Source organism: Mus pahari, chromosome 10, assembly GCF_900095145.1.
Source record: "Mus pahari chromosome 10, PAHARI_EIJ_v1.1, whole genome shotgun sequence".
Lineage (NCBI taxonomy): Eukaryota > Metazoa > Chordata > Mammalia > Rodentia > Muridae > Mus > Mus pahari.
In genome coordinates this window covers 65041932-65067525 of record NC_034599.1, presented here as the reverse complement: position 1 = coordinate 65067525, position 25594 = coordinate 65041932, and the positions used below count along the sequence as shown (strand labels likewise).

The following is a 25594-nucleotide window of genomic DNA, read 5'->3' as shown; positions in this document are numbered from 1 at the left end:
GCTCTCTCTCTCTCTCTCTCTCTCTCTCTCTCTCTCTCTCTCTCTCTCTCTCTCTCTGTGTGTGTGTGTGTGTGTGTGTGTATGTGTGTGTGTGTATGTGTGTGTGTTGGGGAGTTATTACTTTACAGGCGAGTAAATTGCAGAACACCCAAGACGACACATAAATAACTACAGGATCGAGAATTCCAAGACCAGAGCTTTCCCAAGTAGCTGCACAGCCTGCGTTCTTCCTAGCTTCCTTTGAATTGGGGGGCAGAGGAGAGCCACCAGACAGGAGCACCTACACTGGGTAAGCCCATGCCTCTACGTAAGAGCTATGAACCAGACGCAGTGAGGTGAGCAAAGGTGGGATCCTCCACTCTGCTTAAACCCCACCTACGGAGACGAAGCAAAATTGTGAGTGAATACTGCTGAGAATCCAACACCGATGGGAAGGAGAGCAAAGCTGGAACTCTCTGGGAGCGAGGCAGAAGGTAGGAAGAGGGCTGGGAGGAGAAACGGACATTTTTCCAGGGGTCTTGTCTCTTGGGCCGTTTGCGCGAGGCTCGGTGATTCCCTCATATACTCTTGTCGCCTGGAGGGTTCCATCACCTGGGCAGGTGGGGCGCTGGAAGGAGCTGTTTCCCGGACTGTGGTCTCACCCCTAACTTCTCCCCAGTTTGAGGTGGGAAAAGCAGTTAACTATTTTTGTGGGAACCAGGCTTGGTACATAAGGGATGCTAGGATTCCCGGGAAAATGACTGATGACATAGCGACCTAGAAGGCTGGGCTCTCATTCAAGCATCTTTCCCTACACCTACCTCTGCCTCCAAGTCGACGCGCCCTACGACGGGACTGAGGTTCTTGTAAGCAAGTCCCCGCCCGCCGACTCCCTGCAGCGAACTGGGTGGGGACCCGCGGCGCTGCGGAAAGGCTATTTTGAGTGTGGGAACGCGGTGGGAGGAGGGGCGCCGGCGGGCTGGGCGCGGGCGCGCGGGGAAAGCCTCCAGCTCGGGCTGCCACGGCAACCGCGTCCAGGCAACGCGCCCGGAAGAGGCTCTGGGAGGCGCGCGGCGGCTCGCGCCCTTCCAGGGTGGGGGAGCCGCGAACCCCGGGCCGGGCCGCGCGCGCGCTGATTGGAGCGCGGGCCCGCAGCCGGGTTCGCCCCGCAAAGCCCCGCGCTCGCGGCCACCGCACCCAGAGCGCCGGCGACGACATGGGCAGCCTCGGCGCGCCAGATCCGCGCGCGGGTGAGTCTTCAGAGGTGTCTCCCCTCCCCACATGTCCGGGCATCCTCTGGACCCAAGCAGCGGGTGCTCCCGCAGGGACCGTCGATGTGACCTTGGAGCAATCACTCCATGGATAGGCGTGGGATAGTGCTGGGGAGAGGGGGTGAGGGATGAAGCCTCGCGTGCCCCGCGTGACACTCTGGACGCGAGAGGGTTAACTGCATGCTGACGCGCAGGGCTGAAGTTAGGCGCAGAGCGCAAGTGGCATTGCATCTTCGCGGGGGCTGCAAGCTAGCAGACAGAAGAGGCCCCCGAGGGACTGTTTGAGGAGAGCCAAGGGTGTGCAGAGTTTGCCAGGACTAGGGGCAAGTCTGTCATCCACAGTTGGAGCTGAGTGACCTTGGGTGGGTTAGCCACATTGCTCCCGCGGGTTCTCTGGTTTTCATCCTTTGTAAGGAAGGGTTCTCTGGTTCTTTCCAGTTGCAGCACAAGGCTGTTTTGCTGGTACCGTGAGCTGAGGAAGCCCCCCACCCCCACCCCCCGGGTATGCAAGACTTAACCGTGTTTATTCCGCAAGGGGTTTCCAATGAGCTGGCTCCCAATGTGGCAAGAAATGTTACCATTTTATGGAGGGAACAGTCTGGGGTCCAGAAAGGCTCCTTAAAATGCATAGATTAAAATTCCTTCGGTGCACTTAAGTCCTGAACCCAATCAGGTCTCAAGCTACTAAACACTTCTTTCCTGTAGTTGATCTGATAGGAAACTTTGTGTCTGAACAGGTAAAATCAAAACCCAGTAGTGGCAGGCAGTGGCAAATTAAGTGAGTCATTTCTTCAATGTGCAGAAACCGTGTGTGTGTGTGTGTGTGTGTGTGTGTGTGTGTGTGTGTGTGTGGCGCGCGCATGCGTGCACTCAGCTTAAAGTCTGTGTATGCTGTTAGAGGTTATTTCACAGAAATAATGTTGGACTGGTTTGGCTCTACAGAGGGAATCTCTTGGAACTAGGACCAGACATTTGCATTTGCTCTTTGGAGGTTTGGGGGTTAGGGGTATAGCAAGATGGCTCCGTGTGGGTAAAGGTCTTTGCCATCAGACTTGAGGACCAGAGTTTGATCTCTGGAACCCACATTGTGAAAGGAGAGAATAATCCAACCCCCACAAGTTGTTCTCTGACCTCCACACCCATACAAGGCACAGAAGCTAAACGAATAAATGTAATGAAAACATTAACGAATTAGGTTTCTGAGAGTAAAAATGTTCTTTATTAAGAAATGCACATTTTATCTGCCTTGGCTTGTATGTGTCTGTGTGTGCGTGTGTGTGTGTGTGTGTGTGTGTGTGTGTAGAGGTGACTTACAGGCTGTGGTATTTTTTCCAATTTTAGCACTGGCTGGTACTAAAAATGACACAGAGGCCATTTTCCATCCATAAACTTCCCTTTCTTCCAAGGGGCCACAGCAGGTCCCCATGATTCCCATCACTGGACTGTTGAGATGCCTCTGACTTTGTGTTTCAAGGACACTCTTGATAGTCATGGGAATTTGACTCTCTCTGTGTAACACTGTGAGCTGAGAAGTCAAGTTTCCAGTTAGTGAGCTTCTGCCAGCTCGCCTACCTGAGGGCTTAGAAATCTTTAATGGTTTACGTATTAGAAATCTCATTAGCATATAGATACAGAAGTCCTCATTGCTCAAGAATTCTGCCTGTGAGCCTACAACCCCTTCAAAGAACCACAAGTCCTGGACCTTAGATCCTTCGTTGGGCAAAGGACTCATTCTCCTCCTGGTGCTGGCTGCTAACCCACCGTGTCTCCTCTTGTGTATCCTGCAGCCCACTCCGTATTTTCATTTCCTGTCTCTGAGCCTGTCTCCCCATTCTCCTCTCTGCCAGAGTGTGAGCACTGCGCTTCCTCCAGAACACCCCTTCTGAGTGGAATGCTTTCACCAGAACCAGGATGACCTTGCCCTTATTCTTTAGTGCCACCTCCAAACGTATTAACTCTTAGAATGTGGTACTGTCTCCTCAAGGCCCATCTTCTTGTGGTCCTGGTTTGGTACTTGCCAGACCTGGTGGCCCTTTAGAATTGCTCTGCACATTTTGAAAAAGACAGGGTTTATTTAGAGTCTCTCAAATATCAATATGGAATGGGGTGGTGTAGGACCTTAAAAAGCCCCAAACAAACAAACAAAACCCTTTATATAAAACGAACAAACAAACAAAAAGCAAGGCTTAGGTTAGCAAAATGGCTCAGCAGGGAAAGGTACCTGTCACCAAGATGGACAACCTGAGCCTGAGGCTCAGAATCTGAGCACAGTATAAGAACAGAATGGCTCTTCTAAGTGGCAGTGGGTACCGGGAGACACACACAATTTAAAAAAAAAAAAAAAAAGTCTTTTTTGTTTGTTTGTCTAGAAATAAATAAAAAAACAAACAAACAGAGGAGGGAGGAGGGGGAGAAAACAGCCTGTCTGGTGACTGCTCACTCAGGCAGGGAAACCACTTCACTGGAGGCTCGGAAAAAGTCATAATCAACGACCCAGGAGCAGCTGCCTTCATTCTCTGCTCTGCCAGCTTTGCTGGGGATTTCGGGTTTAGGCTGACACTCTCCCACTCAATGGCCTTGCAGTGCCTCAGCTTTGACCCCTGTGGCTCCGCCTTTGACCCCCTCCCCATGGCTTTTTCTTGACCCCTCCCCATGGCTCTGCCTTGTCCCCTCCCCATGGCTCCGCCTTGACCCCTCCCCATGGCTCCGCCTTTACCTCTGTGGCTCCGCCTTGATCCCTGTGGCTCTGCCTGCATTTTCTTTCAACCTCTAAAATTGACCTTTTAGAACCTTCCCACGTCACTGAATCTTTCTACCTACTGTGCCTGGCTTTAACCATCACGGAATACTCCAGCTCCTTCATCCGCGTCATTGTAATGCCTCAGCCCATCTTCAGGACTCTACATCTCTAAGTCTCCCATCAGCACGTGTGAACTGTGAACGCTGAAAAACACAATGCTTTGTCTTGACAGGTTTTGACATGTTGATTTGGGGGGAGGTGTGTGGGGGGGGAGTCAGAGCCTTACTATGTAGACCAGGGTATCCTCATATCCAACGATCTGATGGCTTCTGCCTCTAGAGTGCTTAGCTTCAAGGTGTGAGCCACTGTGTGCAGACTTGGACTTCTTACATTCCAGTCTCCAGTCTCAAAACCACTCTCATTGTCTGTTTCCTTCTCCTCGCCTGCCAAGTTATCCAGGAGAAAGTCACAAGGGCCTTCGGACCGGTTCTGTTCTAAATCGATGCTGGCTCCAATTTCATGAAGGCTGGCTTTTCTCTGAAACAAGAGAATTGTACTCTTCACTAACTCGGCCTGCATCCACTTTGCCATGACTTTCTATCCCTTCAACTCCAGGCTCCCTTTTAGAGAGTGCCCTTTGATGGATAAGACGCTGGGCATCCACCTCTGTAAATCCAGCTGTGCCCTCCTGGGAATCTCCAAGTATTTCCTTCTCTAACTCCCCATGACCTCTCCATGCTTTGGTCTGGAATTCAGGAATGTCTGTGTCTGTCCTAAGTCTAGTCTAAATCCATTCTACCATCTCGTTCCCTTACTCTAGTCCTGCGTGCCCCGGATTGGGAACGCGTTGGTCAGTTTGTCATTGTCCTTTTGACTTTCTTTGCTCCCTCTCTCCTCGGCCCCACCCTCATTCTGTCATACAGTCAAGTCGTCTTTTCTGTAAGAAATGGTGCTAGAGTTTCCATTCTGTTCACTAGAACCTTCTCTAGTGAAGGGAGTCATGGTACTTGCTACTGTGTGGTTAAGGAGCTCACAGAATGTGACTAATGTGACCAAGGACCTGAAGTTTTATTTTCTTATTGTTGAGCTGTGCTTGAACTCACAATCCTCCTGCCTCAGCTGCTTCTTCTTCTTCTTCTTCTTCTTCTTCTTCTTCTTCTTCTTCTTCTTCTTCTTCTTCTTCTTCTTCTTCTTCTTCTTCTTCTTCTTCTTCTTTNTTCTTCTTCTTCTTCTTCTTCTTCTTCTTCTTCTTCTTCTTCTTCTTCTTCTTCTTCTTCTTCTTCTTCTTCTTCTTCTTTTCTTCTTCTTTTTTTTTTTTTGGTTTTTTTCGAGACAGGGTTTCTCTGTGTGGCTCTGGCTGTCCTGGAACTCACTTTGTAGACCAGGCTGGCCTCAAACTGAGAAATCCACCTGCCTCTGCCTCCCAAGTGCTGGGATTAAAGGCGTGCGCCGCCACCACCACCCCTGGCTACTGGCTCAGCTTCTTAAGGGTTTGAGATTATAGGCATGTGCTACCACACCTGGCTTGAACTGAGTTTCCATTTTCTGTGGATTTTAAAGGAACTTAAAACTCAATTGAAATAGCCCCAGGGAGCCATTGACTGTTGAGTGGGGAGGGCAGAGACAGCTTTAAAGGGGGATCAGCTGTTCTGTTGAGCTCAGTGAGTTTTCTCCTTTGAGACCGCTTCCTTTATCTCTCTGTGGAGCCTGCCTCCTGTCAGTTCCCATGGAGGGGGCTTGGCTGCAGAACTGAGCCTTTCCTGTGCCCTTCTCCTTGATCGATGCCCTGCTGCCCTCCTGTGCTTCTCTCTGTCTGTCTTCATGCCCGGCTTGGTGCCTTTCTTGCTGGCCCCTAGCTGTGGGGGTTCTGAAGTTGTTTTTTCCCCCTCTCTCTTCTCCCCTTGGCCTTCTCTTTTCTCCATCCTAGCTTCAGGGATCAAGTCAGAGCCCACCTAACTGTGCCCCAGTGGAGCCCATGGTCTCTCCATCTCTGCGAGGCCAACACTTCTTGTTCTTGCTTTGTGGATGGAGAGGCTGATGTAGAGGGAGCGCAGGATAACTCAAGGCAAAGCTGAGACAGGAGTTCTGGCTGGCACGGTTCTCTTCCACCTCTGCCTGGCCTGCAGGCCCAGTGTGCGCTCCCACCTCTGCCTGGCTCAGGACCCTGACATGGTTGTTTTATCACTCTGCTTTTTCTAACAATCTCCTTCCCCTTTAATTATTTTTTTTAATCTTAAACGGATTCAAATTTACGGAAATGCTTCAACAATAAGCTGAAAAGTTCTGATCTCTCAGCCGCATTCTATAAATATTAACTTTCATCCACACTTGTTTTATCTTTCTGGCACTTTCTCCCACTCTCTCTTTGCATCTATTTGTGGATGTGTGTGTATAGGCACACGTTCAACTCGTAATTTTTCCTGTACCGTGTCAGAGCAGCAGGGAGGCAATGTACCTGTACTGCCCCAAATACTTAAGCACACATTTCCTTCTTTTAAAGGGACATATTTTAAAATACAGCAGTTGTCAAAATCAGGAAATTAAGTTTGAATCAGTGGTGTACTCTAATCTACAGATTTAGTCAGATGTCCTAATAGTACTTTATACAGATGGAGAGGAAGCTGTTTTTATTATTTTTTGTTTTTTGTTTTTTCGAGACAGGGTTTCTCTGTGTAGCCCTGGCTGTCCTGGAGCTCACTCTGTAGACCAGGCTGGCCTCGAACTCAGAAATCCGCCTGCCTCTGCCTCCCAAGTGCTAGGATTAAAGGTATGTGCCACCACTGCCCAGCTAGGAAGCTGTTTTTAAAAGGCTCTGATTTAGGGGTCAGGATCCAATCTAGGGTTTAAAAAAAATCCATTTGATAGTGTGTGTGTGTGTGTATGTGTGTGTGCGCGCGTGTGTGCACGTGCATGCATTTGTGTATACATGCACAGATACATATGTATACACATTCATATTCCTGAATATACCCCCTTCAGTCTATGTAGTGTTACTTGTACATATGTGTATGTTCAGAGCTGACCCCTTGGTGTTGGACAGCCAGCTGATGTGCTTCTCCCTGAGGAAATCAGTTTCTCCCGCTCTCAGCACTCCTTAGTCACCTGCAGTTCTTTCTGTAGATGTGAGACCTCATGGGCTTTCCCACCTTCTTTGACATGTCTGTTACTGTCCTTGTTCAACTCATGCGTGCGCAGTCAGTGAGGTGTTCTGGGTGCAGCTTCTGACATTCCTAGGAGACACCACCATCTCATGGCAAATCCCCCGAAGTTCTGTCTTTTCTAACCTTCTTGACCCCTCTTCCACCGTGTTCCCCGAGCTTAGGTTGTAGATGTGTCCTTTGGGACTGGGCTGCACAAGGCTACAACTTGATTGGCTGTGGCTTTTTGTATTGGTCTTCATCTGTTTCAAAGAGAAGTTTCTTTGATGAGGGGTGAGGACCACATGTATCTGGGGGTATAAGGAGACATATTTAGAATGTAGTTAGGAGTTGTGCTGGTTCAGTAAGGTGGAAGTTGTAGGTTGTCCTCTAAGATCCATGCTATCACTAGCCCTGGAGTGTGAGCTGGGTTCCTGTACCAGGCACAGGTTCCCTCTTGTTGATTGCACGTCACCTGTTTCCACCATGTAGGGTCCAAGGATCAAACTCGAGCCATCAGGCTTGGCAGCAAATGCCTTTACCTGCCCCTCCCCCTTCTAGATAAGATCTCATCACAGGCTGCTCTCAAAACTCAGAGCAATCCTCCTGCCTTAGCCTCTTACATCCTGGGATCACCAGAATGAGCCACCACGCCGGGCTCCTCTGTTTAGGATTGATGGCTTTGGCTACCCCCTGCCCATCCCCCATTCTGACAGTGTCCACTGTGAAGCCTAGTTTGAAGCAGAACTTTTGATTCTCCTGCTTCTCAGGCTCAGCGACTTGTCTCTTGGCTTCTTTAATCTGAGCCAGCTCCCCAGTTGTTTTGTCTTTGATGACCTTGACACTTAAGAAGGGTCCAGTCTGGGTGTGCTGCATGCAGGCTGTCCTTGGATTGAGCTTGTTGTCGGGCTGAGTGGGGACACCGTTTCCTGCCCCTACGTGCATCCAGGGGACTTTCTGCTCTCATCCTCCTCTGGAGTCAGCTCTTGAACGCCAAGGTCGCTCTGACTCTGCTCCTTGTCTGAGCTTACTGACTGACTGGTCTAGCCAATGAGCTTGCCCTGTGGATCTCCAGTTCTCGCTCTTGTAACCCAGGCTGGCTTCAGATTCATATGTAGCTCAGGAGGCCCTTTGCTTTTCCATTCTCCATCCCCCACCACCCGCGTGCTAGTCACCGTTGTGTATTAGCACGCCTGCTTTTCTGTAACTCAGGGGATAGAGTCCAGGGCTTTGCTCATGGAGGCAAGGCCTCTACCAACTGAGCACCTTCCCCAGACCTCGGCAAGATATCTCCATGCTGTCAGTGAAATAGATGGTTTCCCCTGAGGACAATGAGCACGTATGGCTGGGGAAGAAGTGTGTGGAGAAACTTAACAGCATATTAAAAGTGGCCCGTGTGGTTCTTCACACCCCAAGTGAGCAGCTGAATGTGAGAGAGAAGGAATTCTTCCCCCGTTTCCTCCACGGACTCCGAGACACCTGTTTCTTCATTGCCTGCTCCTCCCACGCCCTCTCGGCTCTTTGTCTCCCACCATCTTCCTCTCAGTCATCATCCATTGCCTCTCCTTCCTTCCCTCCCTCTGACTGCTAGCTGGTTCCTTCTGTGAGTAACTTGGACTTCTTCCTTCCTCTCCACGGATGGTTTTAGCTTTTGACTTCTTGGGTGGAGTTTCCCTTTTCTTTAGTTGGAAATCAGCGAAGTTTAAGGAAAAGTTCAGACTCACTGGCCTGGCTGGTGTAGAAAAGCGGGGAAGTCTTGTGTTCAGACAGCGCTGGAGGTGATCCAGTCACTGAGAGAATTCTGCCACAGGCCTGTCTTCTCACAGAGAATTAGAGCTCTGAGTAGCCAGAGCAAATCCTCCACGCTGACCAAGAAGGGCACTGATGCCCAGAGTTATCACACGCTCATGGCGTCTCTGCCAGATCCCAGATTTAGACTCTGGCCAGGTCCAGGATCACGAGGTTTGGAACCACCAAGCCGCCATCGGGGCTTCCTGAGGCTCAGGAGACACCTTGAGGTCTCTCTGTTCATCAAGGCAGAGAGAGCTGTACCATCGTGATCAGGAGGCAGAGAAGTGGGGCCCCCTTTTCATGACTTTCTGTTTAAATGTTTTGATAGCATATACGAATTATACACTAGGGCTGGAGAGATGACTCAACTCTTCCAGAGGTCCTGAGTTCAATCCCCAGCAACCACATGGTGGCTCACAACCATCTGTAATGGGGTCCAATGCCCTCTTCTGATGTGTCTGAAGACAGCTACACTGTACTCATACAAAACAAACAAATAAATCATTAAAAAAGAATTATACATTATATACATAATGCCACATTTTATTATGACATTTTCATACATGTACACAATATATTTTCATCATATTCCCCTCCCCCATCATGCTATCTACCTCCCTTCCCCTGCTGATTTTTCCCTATTTCTAGTGAGACCCACTTCTGCTTTCATGACTCTCTCTCTCTCTCTCTCTCTCTCTCTCTCTCTCCCTTTTTGAGACAGGGTTTCTGTGTATCCCTGGCTGTCCTGGAACTCACTCTGTAGACCAGGCTGGCCTCGAACTCAGAAATCCGCCTGCCTCTGCCTCCCAAGTGCTGTGCCACCATGCCCGGCTTGACCCTTACTCTTTCTTGTGTGTGTGTGTGTGTGTGTGTGCGCGCGCATGTGTTTGCACATGTATGCATGTGCATGTATGTATGCCCACGTAGGCATGTACATGTGTGGCATAGGTACCTTACCAGGAAACTTCTTCCCCCAGCAACGATCCTCTCTGAGGATCAGGGTCTCCCGAGCACATCCCCTCCAGAGGAGGATATTGAAGGTTCTGCTGTGGATGCAATGGACCTGTCACACCCAGAAGTGGGCACTCCACACCCCTGCCCACTTTATCCAGAGTGTGTTCTCACCACTTGTGGGTGATGGTGCCTGGGTCTCGGGGGGATGGTACCGAGATGTCCCTTTTGTGACCGTGTCTCTGGCAAGCGTTTATTCTCGGCGCTTTGACCAGTTAGGAGTGTCTGCTTTCACCGCTGACCGCTGCAGAAGGAAGCTCCTCTGCCCAAAGCTGACTTGGCTTTGTCTAGGCTCTCTCCTACCTCCCTTTCTCCTGGCTCCTCAAGACTCTCCAATAGAACCCCAGACGAGTTTTGGAGAAAGGGAGACTTGTTTGCTTTCTACTGTTGGGCAATTTTTTTTGTTGTTTCTTTCCCATAGCTCGGTAGTCAACTGATAGATCTTATCTTTACTTTGTGGTCCTGAAGTTTAAACCCAAAGCCTCAAGCATGCTAGAGAAGCAGTCTACCCCTGAGCTACTGGTTCCCTCCTCTCAGCCCCTTTGACCTGTTAGAAATGTAGTTACTGGTGAGAAAATAAAAAGAATCAAATCTAGCAAGATAGTTACCTCTTTCTGTTACACCAGGAAAGTGGTTGAGAATGTACAGCACGAGAAGCATCAGATCTCTGGAATGAAAGCTTGTGCGTCTCCTGAAGCTCTTAGCTTCTAGGGAGGTGGGCATGGAGGTGACTGGGTCCCATGGGAGCCTCCCTCTGGGTGCGGGGAGGTCTTCCCTGCTGAGTGGCAGCCAGCTCCCAGCCCCTGGTGGCTTGTGGTGATGACACCCTGTGTGGATGAAGCCGCTGTAGGAGGGCAGGGAAAGCAGAGATCCTGCGGCTTGAATGTGGCTTAATAAAGAGAGTGTTTGTGTGGGAGAGAATGTGTGGGGGTGCGTTTCGAATTATGGAATTCTTAAAATTGTTTAACCGGGAAGATGTTTTTCAGAAACCCCTGGTGCCTTGAGCTTGTTTCTCTGTTTATTTCATATTGTTTTTCTCCCTGTTTTTTTTTTTAATTATCCCTGGAAGGGCTCAAGAGCCCTCCCCTTTACTCTAAATAGTTAAGAGTATCAGTGGGCTGTGCTGTGGTCACTTCCAGCTAGGGGGATCTCGGGAAGGAGGTTCCCAGGACTGGCAGAGAAGGGCAGTGGTGTCCCCTGAGTGCCCAGACAAGGGCATGAGGCTGGAGGTGGGGGTTTCTTTCAAGCCCACACCCTTAGCTTTTCAGTTAGAACGTCAGGCAGGGTAGAAGCCCAAACGCACACCCAGCCTTCAGCCTGCACGAGATCCAGAAGTCGTGCCTTCCCTGCTTGTGGGTGAACCCTGTTGCAGAGAGGGTGTAGGTAGAGAGTTTATACCCAATTTTAATAATATTTTTTCTGCTCTTGCTGTTGCACTTGGCAGACTCCCTTTTTAACATTTGGTAATGTGTCTTCGCTAATGCTAGAAAGAAAAGTCACCAAATATAGCTGTTGGGAAAAGTAATATTAAGACATTTCTTTGGGCTGAGCACTTGCAAGAGTGCATGGGTTTCCTACAAGGTGACCTGAAGGCTGCTACCACACTCAAGCTGGAGGGGCATCTTGAGTCAGCCACTGATATGCCACTTGGGTAGAGTACTATCTTAGTCACCATGACCAAGACAACTCTTATAAAGGATAACATTTAATTGAGGGCTTGTTTACAGTTTCAGGGCCTTAATCCATTATCATAGAGGCAGGAAGCATGGTGTGGTGCTCGAGAAGCAGTTAAGAGCTACATTCTGCCAGAGACAGATAGACAGACAGACAGACACTCTGTCAGAGACAGACAGACAGACAGACAGACAGACAGACAGACACACACACACACACACACACACACACAGAGACAGGAAAAGAGAGACAGAGACACAGAGAGAGACAGAGAGGGAAAGAGAGAGAGAAAGAGAGATTGGGTTTGGCTTGGCTTTTAAAACCTTAAAGGCTGTTCTTCCAGAGCACTCGGGTTCAATTCCCAACACCCATATGACGGCTCACATCTGTCTGTAGCTCCAGTTCCAGGGGATCTGACACTCTCATACAGACATCCTTGCAGGTAAAACATCAGTGCACATAAAATAAAAAGAAATAAATCATAAAAATAAACAGATAAAACCTCAAGGCCCAACCCCAGTGAAATATGTCCTCCAGCAAGGCCACATCTCCTAATCCTTCTCAAATAGGGTCACTCTCTGGTGACTAATCATTCAAACATGAGCCGATGGGGCCATTCTTATTTAGATCACCACAAACACCTCAGTAATTAAAAAGCCTGGCCTCTCCCCATTAGAGAAATAAAACAGCAGATGAACCCATATTTGTGAGCATCTGCGAGGAGGAATGATACCGGCCTCCTGAGAGCTACAGATTCCTATAGGATGCAGTTCCTGCTGCCCTACAGCCCCTCAGTCAGAAAGACACCATCCGCAAACAGTTCGAATAAACAATAGAGACTCAAATAGCATTTCAAAATAGCTGTTATTAATAGATGGGAACAGAGCTGATCTGTTTTTTTGCAGGGATTCTCCTCAAAACACTGGTATCACTCCGAGCCCTGGTGAGTGGGCTAACGCAGCAACCACCAACTGTTTCTTGCACTCTGGGGGGGGGGGGCGGTTGTTTGTGAATCCACCTGACCTGACAGAGGCCACTCACTGTTGCTTGCAAGGCCAGGAAATATTTTAAACATTCTAAATCTCCTTTAAAAAATGTATTTATTTTAGATTTAAAAATTTCATGTTATGTATCTGATGTTCAACCTGCAGGTGTGTATGTGTGCACACTGCATTCATGGCCTGGTTCATCAAAAGGGGTTGGATTTCCAGGAACTGGAGTTACGGATGGTTTTGAGTTCCTATGCAGATGCTGGGAACTGAAACTAGGCCTTCCACAAGAGCAACAAATGCTTTTTCACTGCCGAGCCTTCTCTCCAACCCCTGCCCCTTTATTTGAGATTGGGTCTTGTGTACCCTTAGGTTGGCTTTGAACTCAGTGCGTAGTCCAGGATGACCTAGAACTCCTGATTCCCTTTCCTCCACCTCGGCGCTAGGCTAGTCGGTGCACCCTACCACTCTGGGTTTTGCTGTGCTAGGGGTGAGATCCAGAGCTTCTGCATGCTTGGCAAACATTCTACCAACTGAGCTATATCCCCAAGCCCTCCGAAACTCAGTTTTGTGAATCAAACAGAGGTCCTCTCTCACCTGTCTAGTGCAAGGGCGTCCCCGTTGTGAATGGAATAGAATGGAGGTAAAGAGGGCCAGTCTTGCCCAGTGGATTCAAAGCCATTTGATAGGGGGGCACTGGAAATGCCTGCCTGGGACCTTATAAGCTCATCACCCCCAGTGGGATGGGGGGCTTTTAAAATGCTGTGGGTGGCACCTCAGAGCTGCTATGTCTTTGCCATATGCCCAAGTCCCCATGGGCAGGTAATCCAGGCCACAGCCACAGCTGTGACTGTAATTGCAGTACCAGGCCCAGGTTCTCATAATGTGCCCTCAGGAGAGTGCGAAGGTAACACTGACAACATGTCGTTCTAATTGAGTCATATTGTCTTCTAAACCCAGAACGAGGCTTGCTTCTCCGTTCTTACAGCCTAAGGTGAGCAGTTTCTACGCTTGCTACTGCTGGTGGGTTCATTGATTCGAGACGTGCTTGTTCGAATTTTTGTAATTGTGACGATAACATGCTTATTAAAGTATTTCGAAGATGAGAACAGAATAAAAATGTGCTTAATGCTATTGGTTACATTTTGACAGCTATCTCTCTACTGTTTTTAAAATGTACTATAGAACAGGGCACGGGGGAGGGGGCGGGGTGCACACCTGTCATTCCAGCACTCAGTCAAACAGGGAGATTGAGAGTTCGAGGCCACCCTGGTCTCCATAGCATATTGTTTGCCACCTCGGACTAAATTGAGAGATCTCATGTCAAACAAGGAAGCCAACAAAATTACTGTCACAACAAGCCTTTATCCTGCTCTTTGAGTTTCTGGGGGTGACGTAAGATCTAGGCACTGTCGGGGTGTGATTAGTGAATGCAAGGGACCTGCCATGGCCCAGGTATAGGTAAAGCTGTGTGTCTTGAATGTGAGGACACGTAAGCCTCACAGACCATATACGGGTCCACCTCCCAGCCTTAATGCCACCTCCGTTCTTGAATATGTTGAACCAGGATTTTTTTTCTCTCCAGGAATGGCTCACCTGGTTTTCAAACTTCTGATCTTGGGATGGGGCAGATAAGCTGACTACAAAGAAGGAGCCAGGCCTTATTTCTTGTTCTAGTCTGTTGTCTGTGGACCTCTGGGAACATGGACAACTATGGCTGTTTATAGTGGTCTTTCCTTGGTCTGGTCAAGCTGGATGTGCTGGCTTTGGCAATTAGGCATCTTGGCTTGAGTTACACAGGCCTTCCCTCATTAAAAGTGGTAATAGCCAGGTACTGACCATTCACATCACTGAGGCAAATCTAGCACAGGGGAAGCAGAGTAGGGTGTGAGAGAAAGAAAAGACAGACAGCATTTAAAAGTAGTCTTAAACTGGGGCCGAGGGGTGTAGCTCAGTTGGCAGAATGATTGCCTGGAATAACAAAACCCTAAGTTGGATTCCCGTGTTCTGTGTAAACCAGGCGTGGTAGTGAGTATCCGTAGGGTCAGCACCCAGAGGCAAGGGGAATCACAAGTTCAAGGTCATGCATGGCTACATAGTGAAGTCAAGGCTAGTTTGGGCTACATGAAGCTGTCTTTAAAAAAAAAAAAGCAATAAAACAAAACCCAAAGTAGCCTCAAGTCTGTTCAAGTCGGTGTGGAGACGAGTACCTTTGGGGTCAAATAGGAAAGGGAACAGGAAAGTGTTGCCCTGTGCAGGATGGGGGCTAGTTTGCTCTTGGGTCTCCTGTCCTAGGCATCTGTGCTCGGCCAGGTTGGGATGGCTTTTCACCATATTGAGCTGGAGGACAAGCAGGCATAGCATTGGGGCAGTGGTAGAAAGAATGGAAACGTCTCAGGATCTTTAATACTACAAAGTTAAGAGGGTTGGCTGGGTAGCCCAGTGGCTAAGGCTATTTGTTTCCAAGACTGGTAAAACCTCAACTCAACAAACGAACAAACAAACAAACAAACAAACAAACAAAACTTCCCCCAAATAAAGGCTAACCTCAGGGAGTTATGACACAGTCAGAGCAGCAGATGACCCTGACCTATCTGATGACGCTGTAGAGCCACTGTGTCAAGGATCTGACCAGTTAATGAGTGGGGGGCCAGGGAGGTTCCCTGGAGCTGACAACGGGAAGATCTGGAGCCACCACCTGGGAAGGGACTTTATCTGGTGATTTGTTACCAGCCTCTTACTTAGTGACAGTAGAGATCCCTTTCACTATTGTCACAAAGAGTCCTGGTGCAAACCAACCAGGTGACTAGACAGATGAACAGATTCTTGAAGCATTCATGGAAGGTCACCGGCCTCAAGCATATGTTGGTGTGTGTTATGAACTCACGCCATAGGGAATTTTATATCATGGGGTCAGTGGCAGATAATGGGAAGAGTTGAGGCTGTCTCATAGTCAGGAGTGGCCTCTCTTCCTTCCCAAAGTCCGTCTGGTTGAGATTTCTGCAGCTCAGGCATGCGGGTGGTGTCAGCTGTGGAGGGATGGTGAACATCTACATTTGGTCATTTGTACTGATAATCTCTTCACTGCCCGCAGTTCTGATGGGGATGCCAGACATATGTGATAGCTCCTAATAGACGCCAAATGAGTTTTAAGTTGGGCTATTTCACTAATGAAAATCTCACAGATGTGTCACATAACCTTAAAAGTATAAATGTCCTATGATTCCAAACTTCCACATGGGCTTACTTCTGTTTTGTCCAAACGGTAAAAGTTTTTAACGTTGACACCTAAGTACTGGTTGGATATCATAGTTTGTTTGACATGAGTTACTTTTTTTTTTTTCTTTAAATGTAATTTGTTTAAATTTTAAAGTTCTTTGTCTGGGAAAGTGAAATGTTCACAGTTTGAAAGTCTAAAAATAAAACACCGGAGAATTGATGCCAAAACAATGGTGTCAATCAGAAATGCTTTCTCGATCCAGTGTCGGAGTGGGACTAATTACAGAATCAGCTTGTGGGTACCAGGCACTCATTGTTTTAAACCAATTAACCACAGGCTTGAGAGACATAAGTTCTAAAATCTTTTTAAAATTTCAGTTTTCTGATGAGTTGTGACAGCCACATATTGTGCATATGTAAGATTTGGTATGAATGGGTATGTTTTATAATAAAGTATTTTAAATCAAGCACATCCATGCCATTCCCTTGGTGGGTAGAAATCAGCTTCCATTAAACATACAGTATTTTTATTTTCGATCTATTTAGAAGCACAAGATAATTGCTCACCCAGATCAGATTGGCTAAGGTGGCTTATTGAAAATTTCTACAGAGAAGTACAAGAATGAAATCTATTAAGGGAATTGCTTTGGGAACTGGGGGGGGAGGGTGTCCCTGGGTGGGGGCAGAGCATGTGGGAAGAGCTGGGTGCTAGCCCCCGGATTTCAGGAGACGTGAGGTGAGGGTCTTGCCTCTGGAAAAGTAGTTTTCAGGCTCAAGAAGTAGATGGAGAAAGAGGAAACTTCTGGAACCTCCATTTGGCGATGGCTGGTGCTCGGTCTGGTAAGGATTGGCAGGGTTCATTCCAGTAGCATTTAGGTTTTCCAGGCTCTCTCCTCCTTCCTGGGAAGCAGTTGCTCTTTATTTCATGTGTAAAATCAAAAGCACTTACAGTCTTTCCACACAACGTGTGAGCCTCCTGGTAGCTTAAATAAGCAGAGTTTGAGGTGATTTTTTAAGTTCTAAGTATAAACTGTCCAATAATTTAGCACTTACTGTGTTTTTTTTTTCCCAACAGATGTGAATTATTAAGAAGAAAATGGCCCAAGAGGATACCGTACTTCCTTCTCTTGTCAACCAGGAAGGGTATACTATCTGGAAAATATGCATCTAAGGTATAATTTTTCAAATCCCACGAGGGTTTCTAGAGGGTGTAAAGATCATGAAAGATGACGTCTTGTGACCTTTACATTGTAAAGGGTCATTTTTTTTAAGGACAAGAAGAGCATTCTTGTGTCCCCCCTCATGACTCCTGTAGACCACCACTTCATGACCCTAAAGGGAGAGGTTCCACGGTGGCCCTGCAATAGACTTGAGCTTCCTGCCGACAGTGAAATCACTGCGGAGCTCGAGACGAATGCTCCCATTAGCTCTGTGAAATCAGAAGTTGCATATTGAATGCCTGTGGGGAAATACCGCTCACAGAAACACATCACACAGCCTGCATATCACAGGTTCTTTCTAAATGAGCCATCATTTAAAGAGTGAGGTGACCTCACTGCTACATCTGATTTTCCTGGCTCATTTTGAAGTATCATTTTTTTTTTTTTTGACAGCAAACAACAAAAAACCCAAGCAACACCAAAACCAGACCTCATTTCCAGATGGTCTTTTTATGTGTGGAACAAAATCATGGTACCCCAGGCAGGGGACATATTAGCTCTCCATAGTGCCTAGCCCTCTGTGTGGTGCTTGGCTATCGTTTCTGATACTGCCTGGCCCCTGTAGGCATTGGGGTTAATAATCAGTGCTTTAGGGGAAGGGAGAGGGAAGCAGCAGGCCTCTGGGGTCAGCTTGATCTGGCTATCACAGCTAATACAGGGGAGCTATGGCAGTAGGACTCTGGGGTCAGCTTGATCTGGTTATCACAGCTAATACAGGGGAGCTATGGCAGCAGGACTCTGGGGTCAGCTTGATCTGGTCATCACAGTTAATACGTGGGAGCCATGTCCATTCTTCCAGCCTCCTGCTTCTTGGGGATCACAGAGCCTTCCAGCAGCCCACTTAATTCCATGGGCAGAATCACCTTAAAATCCTGTCTAGCTCTCAAAGAAAATTCTTTCGGGTAGAAACTTTCCCTCGAATCCCGTTTAGTTTGTGCCGACAGACATTTTGTACTTCCTTCTTTGGGGAGTCTTAAATCTGGCTTGGAAGATTATCTTCTCTCCCCAGCATCTTCCAACCATGTGACTCCCTTCTGCAGGCGAGTGAAGACCATGCCCCGACACAGCCAGTCCTTGACCATGGCGCCCTACTCTTCTGTGAGTCTGGTGGAGCAGCTGGAAGACAGGATCCTCTGTCATGAGAAAACCACAGCAGCACTGGTGGAGCATGCCTTCCGCATCAAAGATGACATCGTCAGCAGCTTGCAGAAGATGCAGAATAAAGGGGGAGGTGACCGTTTAGCCAGGCTGTTCTTGGAAGAGCATATCAGAAACATGACCGCCATTGTGAAGCAACTGAATCGGGATATTGAGGTAAGGGGTGTGCAGGCCAGTGGATCATGCCATGCTCATCTCCCAAGACCTGGGCCGTGTAAGGTTGCCCAAGTCTGAGTCCCAGCTGTCACACGGTCCTCTGTGCGTGCTTTTGAGTGTGCATGCTCGTGGCTGTACGCGTGCGTGAACTCGCGTGTGTACTCACCAACTCATGCATGAGCAGAGTTAACCTTGGGTCTCCTCCTCTGCCACTTGCTACCTGTCCTAACGTCATTTCTATCGCTGTGATACAATACCCCAACAGAAAGCATCTTAGGGAACAAAGGGTTTTATTTTAGCTTACGATTCCAGGTTACTGTCCATTGTTGTGGGGAAGGTAAGGCAGGAGCTTCAAGCAGCCCATCACATCACTTCCACAGACAAGAGCAAAGAGAAATGAATTGATGTATGCTGATTTGCTTGCCAGTCAGCCTGATTTCTCCATTATTTCACAACCACCCATGGTGGATTGGCTCTTCCCACATCAATTAACTTAAAACACCACCCCTACACACACACACACACACACACACACACACACACACACACACACACACAGACATGCCCACAGGCCAACCCAATGTAGACAGTCCCTCACTGAGAATCTTCTCCTGTGATTCTAGGTTGTGCCAAGTAGACAATTAAACTATCTATCACAACACTATAGGCTTATATATATATTTTTCAAAATCTACTTTCATAAGGGTTCTTAAAGGCTTCAACCTCCCATCTAGCCCATCACCCACCAGAGGTAGGAGAAAAGAAAGGTTAATAAGAAGTGGGGTTTGTGGACCTGTTTAGAAATAGTTCTTTGGGGCAATTCCAATCTTCAATGTCAGCAATCCAGTCCACTAGCAAACACTCCACTAGCAACAGCTCGATCCAGAAGAAACCAAGAGACAGAAGCAGCAAGAAGCAGCCAGAATACCACCAGAAGTTCTCCGGTGCTTTTCTCTGCATGAAGTCACGGCAAGCTAAGATCGGTGAAGAAAGTAAGTCAAACCAATGCCAGAGGGTCGTCAGCAAAGACCAGCGTTCGCAAAGTCCAATGGAGATCAGCAAAGAGTTGCAAAGTGAACCAGTGCAAGAGCATCATCCGTTGTCTGTTGGGTTATGCTTATTACTCTTTCCAAATATCACGTGTCTTCTCAGGCGTTCACTCCAGACAAACATCACATGCTCTTTCACCAGACAGGTTCCAGAAAAACACCACATATCTGTTCTTAGTGAAACATCCTCTCACACGTCTGCTTCAGCAAAGCATCCTCTCGTAAGACAGTTTCCAGAAAAACGTCACATGACACAACTGAGTCTTTAGCAAAACCAGAATTTCCCACTTCACTCCGCCCTATTTTTTGGGACAGGGTCTCTTACTGACTCTGAAACTGACCTTTTGGGGCTAGATTGACTCTCGTCAGCAAGCCTCGGAAATCTGTCTGTCTCTGTCTCCCAGCTTTGGGATTACAGGTACATACTTACATACTTGGCTCTTACGTGGATGCCGGGGACCCAAGCCCAGCTCAGCAGTCTGCACAGCAGTCACTTAACCAACCGAATATCTCTCCAGCCCTTCCTCCCTTTTGTGATGTAAGCTCGCCGTGTAGCCTAGGCTGACTTTGAATTTGCAACTTGTATTAGTCTTCCTGCCTCTGTCTCACAAATGCTGGAACTTCAGGTCTTTGGCAGTAGATGGGAGCTGCCTATCTTGTCTATTATTATATGTAAGTACACTGTAGCTGTCTTCAGACACCCCAGAAGAGGACGTCAGATCTTGTTACGGATGGTTATGAGCCAGCTTGTGGTTGCTGGGATTTGAACTTTGGACCTTCGGAAGAGCAGTCGGGTGCTCTTACCCACTGAGCCAACTCACCAGCCCTTGTCTATTATTACTAGGTATTTTCAGTGATATAGCCCAGGCTGGCCTTGACCTCTATGTAACCAGGGATTACCTTAACCTCCTTATACTTCTCTTTCTCTCGCTCAAGTGCTGGATTATACTCTGCATGGTTTCGTGGGGTTTGGGGAACCCAAGCTAGGCTTTGGTGCATGCTGGAAAAGCACTCCGTCATTGAGATACACCCTCCACCCCAGATTTACTTTAGGACAGGGTCTAATATGTCCCAGGCTGGCCTCAAACTCACTATGTAGCCAAGGCTATCCTTGAACTCCTGATCTCCCTGTTTCCAAGTTCTGGGATTAAGACTGTGCATCACAGGGCTGGCGCGATGGCTCAGCAGTTAGAAGCACTTGCTGCTCTTGCAGAGGACCTGGGTTTGCGTCTCGGCACCCACATGGCGGCTCACAACCTCTAGAACCTCCAGTTTCAGGGGTTCAGGGACTCTGGCCTCCTCAGACACCAGGCATGCAAGTGCACATTCAGGCAAAATACTTCTACACATAAGCTAAAAATAAATCTTAAAAAAAAAAAAAAAGAATGCATTGCCTTGTCTTTTATTTCTACTTTTTAAAAAAGTTATAGCTTTTATTTGTGTGTGTGTGTGTGTGTGTTCACATGTATGAATGCATGTACCCGTGATGTATGTATGGTGGTCAGAGAGCACTTGCAGGAGTCAGTTTTGCTCCTCCACCATGTGAGACCTGGGGCTTGAACTCAAGTTATCAACCTTGACTTAGTGGCAAGCACCTTTACCTGCTGAGCCATCCTGCCAGCCCTGCCTCGTCTATCCTTAATGATCACCAAGGAAACTGCTTGCAGGAATAGCAGAGTTATATTAAACTTACTGCAGTATTGGATGGCAGTTACTGTCAGTGCTGTTTGTGTTTGTTCTAAATTTACCTTGCTGATTATTAAATCACTTTGTTTTGTTGGCTCTCAGTGGAGAACTAGACAAAAAGTTTTCCTGTAAACTCTTTCACGCCTCTGAAGACAGTTAGTTCCTCTGTGACCAGATCAGCCCTGGCTACTTCAGAGGAAACATCTCTGGGCTGAAATGACTGTATATCTGCTGTATTGTTCAGGCGGCTTAGGCCTTTGAATGGCTTTTTCACACTCCTTTATTTGCTGTGACATGGAACTCAGACGAGGCCAAGATGGTCTAGCCTTAGAATTTGCACATTTATTTCTAATTTTGAATTAATTAACTGCAGGGCCCATATAATTTAGTTCAGAAAGCTTAAGTGTGACACATTAGGCACGGCCTGGGCTTCCATGTCCACACTAGGTCAGTGTCTTTCACATGCAGCTTTCAGCAATGTGAATAAGAAGTAGGTAGACAGACGGGGAACCCCTTTGTTTCCTCTTGGGGGTCATGTTTAATCATGCTCCTCTAGCCAGATTTCTGTTTTTGCTTATTTGTTTGGAGTCAAGCTCTCATGGGGCCTAGGCTGGCCCTGAAGTTCTTGGAACCTAGGATTGGTCTTTCTGCCTCTATCCTCTGTGTACTGGGACTGCAGGTGTGTACCACCACACCCTGTTTATGTAGCACCAAATGAGCCTGGGGCTTTGTGCATGCTAGGTCAGCATGAGCTAATTGAATTACATCTCCCAGACTCTGGATTCGAATTTTTTTTAAAAGAAAATAGCTTTATTGAAGTATAATTTTTTTACCACAAAAATCCACCTACCAGTATACAAATTAAATGAGTTTTAGTAAATGTATAAGATTGCACAACCATTAACACTATCTAATTTTAGAACACTGCCATTATCCCTTCTCCAAATTCATGGGAACCGGTAGCCCGCTCCCAACCTTAAGCAGTCTTTCATGTATGTGCTTCCTCCCTTCCTCCCTCCCTCCCTCCCTCCCTCCTTCCCTCCCTCCCTCGGCTGGCCCCACACTCTCTATGTATGGGAGAGATCACATACAGCGTTGCATATGCTAGGCAATGCCTTCTCCCATTGAGCTTCCTCTCCAGCCTGCATGTTAATGTTAGTGAAGTCCGCCTCACCTTGTCTTTCTCTTCTATGGTTTATGCTTTTAGTGGGGTGACCTAAAGCCTGTCTGATTACTAACTAACCCAAGGTTGCAGAGGCTCTCTGCTGTGCTCTTTGACAAACGCGTAGATTTTCGAGTTGGTAAATGGGGAGACGTGAGGTAAGGCATTTTCTAAGTAGAACAGGTAAAAGCTTGTTCTGTTCATCTTCCTATTGTTGAAGCCGTGTTGGGGGGCAGCTGGGAAGGCTGTCTGAGTCCCTTTGTGCTGCTGTAGTAAAGTACTGGAGAGCGGTCAACTTACAATGACTAGGACTTTATTTAATGTGTGTGTGCACTTGTGGAAATGCATTTGTGTGTAGGTGGGCATGAGAGCATATGGGGCCAAAAGACGCCTCAGGTGGTCATTCTTGTTATCCCTCAAGCTCCATACCTCTTTGTTTTTCTTCCGAGAGTCTCTTACTGACCTAGTGCTCCCCAAGCAGGGTAGGTGGAATGCCCAGTGAACCCCCGGATTCCTTTTGTCCCTATCTCCCCAGTGTTGGGATGACAACTACTCAACTGCCATGCCCAGATTTTTTTTTTTTTTTTTTAAATGGATTCTGGAGACCAACTTTAAGTCCTCACTTTTTAAACAAATACTTCAGTGACTGAACTGTCCCCCAGTTTCCACAGGTCCTTTTAAAAAGGTCCAGAATCCATTCTTGAAAGTTCTGGCCGGGCGTGGTGGTGCATGCCTTTAATCCCAGCACTCGGGAGGCAGGGGCAGGTGGATTTCTGAGTTCAAGGCCAGCATGGTCTACAGAGTGAGTTCCAGGACAGCCAGGGCTACACAGAGAAACCCTGTCTCGAAAAACCAAAAAAAAAAAAGAAAAGAAAAAGAAAAAAAAGAAAGTTCTGTCCTTGAAACTGAGTCTGCTCCCCGTGGCCAGGACGAGGACTGAGCTTCAACACGGATTTGGGAGGGGACACCCTTATCTAGCCCAGAACAAGGCGTAGGCAATGAGCAGAGATGCTCAGTGTGGAGGGAAGTCAGGTGTCTGGTTGCTGCAGATGCAGTCAGTGGGCCTCCCTTTCAGTGACCCACACTCGGAAGCTCATCATCAGGAGTGCTGAGACTGAAACCATCCCCACTCCCCAGTGTGCTCCTTTCCCTTTTCCATTTTGCCCCTTGGGAGCTCATCTCGAACCCTGAACTTTTACTTTGTCTGTTTGTATTTAACACACCATCTCCTGTAACCCAGGTTGGCCTTGAAGTAGCTAGATAGCAGAGAATGACCTTACACTTGTGGTCCTCCAGTCTCCATCTCCCAAGTACTGCCTGCACCACCCAGAGGGTAACACGTCAGCCTTAGTTTTGTAAATTCAGAGTTCTAAGGGCTGGGGATGTAGCTCAGTCGATAGAGAGCCAGCCTAGTGTGTAGGAAGCTCAGAGTTGGGTCTCCAATACAACAGAAACGGGTGTGCTGGTGTACACCTAGAATCCTAGCCCCTGAGAGGCAGAGGCAGGAAAAATCAGGAGTTCAAGGTCATCCTTGACTATATAGCAAGTTTAAAGTAGGCTTTGGTTACATGAGACCCTATCTCAAGAACAAAAACAAACAAACAAACAAACAAAACAAAAGCAAAAACAAAGGCTCAGTTCAACAGTGTAGTGAATTTGAAATCACAGTTTGTTTTCTATAACATCTGAAAAACATTTTATGAAATGATGTTTCTGGCTTCAACCAGACAGCACTCTTCTTTTCCATTCCCATGCATTTTTTAGAGTATACAAATTTTGCAAATGAAAAGATGATTTCTGTTGTAGAGGTGGGAAACTGCATAAAATCTAATTTGGGCAGAGAATTTACTTTGGGTATCTGAATGTTTACTCTCTTGTCACTGGTAATAATTCATGTAGAAGTAACAGCAAGGAAATTTAGAAACCTAAGATTCCACTGTGCAATGTCAGTTATATGGATTTGGATATATTTTAAACCTGAGCACGTCTGCCCAAACACATCCAAAATGAAGAAGCTTGACGAGACATTCAAAACGCTGCAGTATAGCCAAACTTCCTCAAGACAAAACAAAACAAAACAGAAAACATGGCTGTATTAGTCAGTTTGAGCTGCTATGACAAATTACCACAGGCTCAAATAGCAGAGATTTATTACCAGCTGTACTAGAGAGTAGGAGGTTCAAACTCCTGGGCATCTTCATGTACCTGTACCTGCACCTGCACATGCATTTGCACACCTGCACACAGATACACACACCTGCACACACACACCTATACATTCACTGGCCCTGCTTCCTGCCATCATGGGAGATAGCAGAAGCAGGCTCTTTTTTATTTGTTTATTTATTTATTTACTATTTATTTTTGGTCATGCAATCATGTAATCCATGCTAGTCTCAAACTTGATCTATAGCCCATGACAACTTGAGCTCCTGATCCTTCTGCTATCTCCTCCTGAGTTGCTGGTGTAACAGGTGTGCACCACCATGTCATGTGTGTGTGCAGTGTGAGGGAACACACTCATGTCTGATATGTTTGGCATATTTGTACCAGACCGCTACCTCCCAGCCGCCTGTTGTTGTATTAGTACACTGCTACACATGGAACCCAGGCCTTTCTAGGAACCCTACGCATGAGGATTCTTATCCCTATAGCCAATTATATTCCAAAGACCTCCTCCTAGCGTTGGAGGTTAGAATTTCAACAAATGAATTATAGGAGGACACAATGATAGAACTCTCTGTTCATCAGCAATATAAAATAGGGTGGCTGGAAAGATGGCTCAATACTTAAGAGCACTTGGTGCTCGATCATAAGGATCAGAGCTCAGATCCCAGCATCCACGTGAGGTGGCTTACAACTGCCTATAATTCCAGCTCCTGGGCACATGCATGCACTCACACACATAAACCTGCGTGTGCGCGCGCGCACACACACACACACACACCTGCACACACAAACACCTACAAATACCTGCACACACGCACCTGTGCCCCCACACACATAATAAAAAATTTAAAAATCTTTTTGAAAGAGTTGAGTTATTATTACATAAGATAATGGTAGTAAGAAAAGATGATAGTTGCATATTTAAGATGAAGAGACATTGATGCATTCAGGTTGTATGCAAAGATGTGGTAGGCGTATTTGTGCCAGAGAGCTAGATTCTTACTGAGTTTCTTCTGTAAATTGCTTGGCTCTTTTTTTTTTTAAATTATTATTATTAATGTTTTATACATGTTTTTCAGTTCAATCTAAAATTTTACTGGATATTGTTCTGTTAGGAATCATGACTGTAGGTAATTTTTTAATGTTATAAAACTGAAGCTAGCCGGGGGGGGGGGGGGGGGGG

The 25594-nt window shown here is 47.2% G+C and overlaps 1 protein-coding gene across 2 annotated transcripts in view; it reads left to right on the top strand.

Annotated features, from left to right (window-relative positions):
• Positions 1-250: 250 nt before the first annotated feature.
• Fam81a (family with sequence similarity 81 member A) overlaps positions 251-25594 on the top strand; it is a 52447-nt gene continuing 27103 nt past the window's right edge. Inside the window, exons 1-3 of one of the 2 annotated variants that reach the window (XM_029543790.1) lie at positions 251-473; positions 16887-16983; positions 18072-18345. In XM_029543790.1, the coding sequence (XP_029399650.1) occupies positions 16973-16983; positions 18072-18345 (285 nt within the window). In that variant the 5' untranslated portion in view covers positions 251-473; positions 16887-16972. Of the gene's footprint in view, positions 474-984; positions 1230-16886; positions 16984-18071; positions 18346-25594 lie in introns of those variants that run through there. The other variant, XM_021207431.2, reaches the window with a different exon arrangement.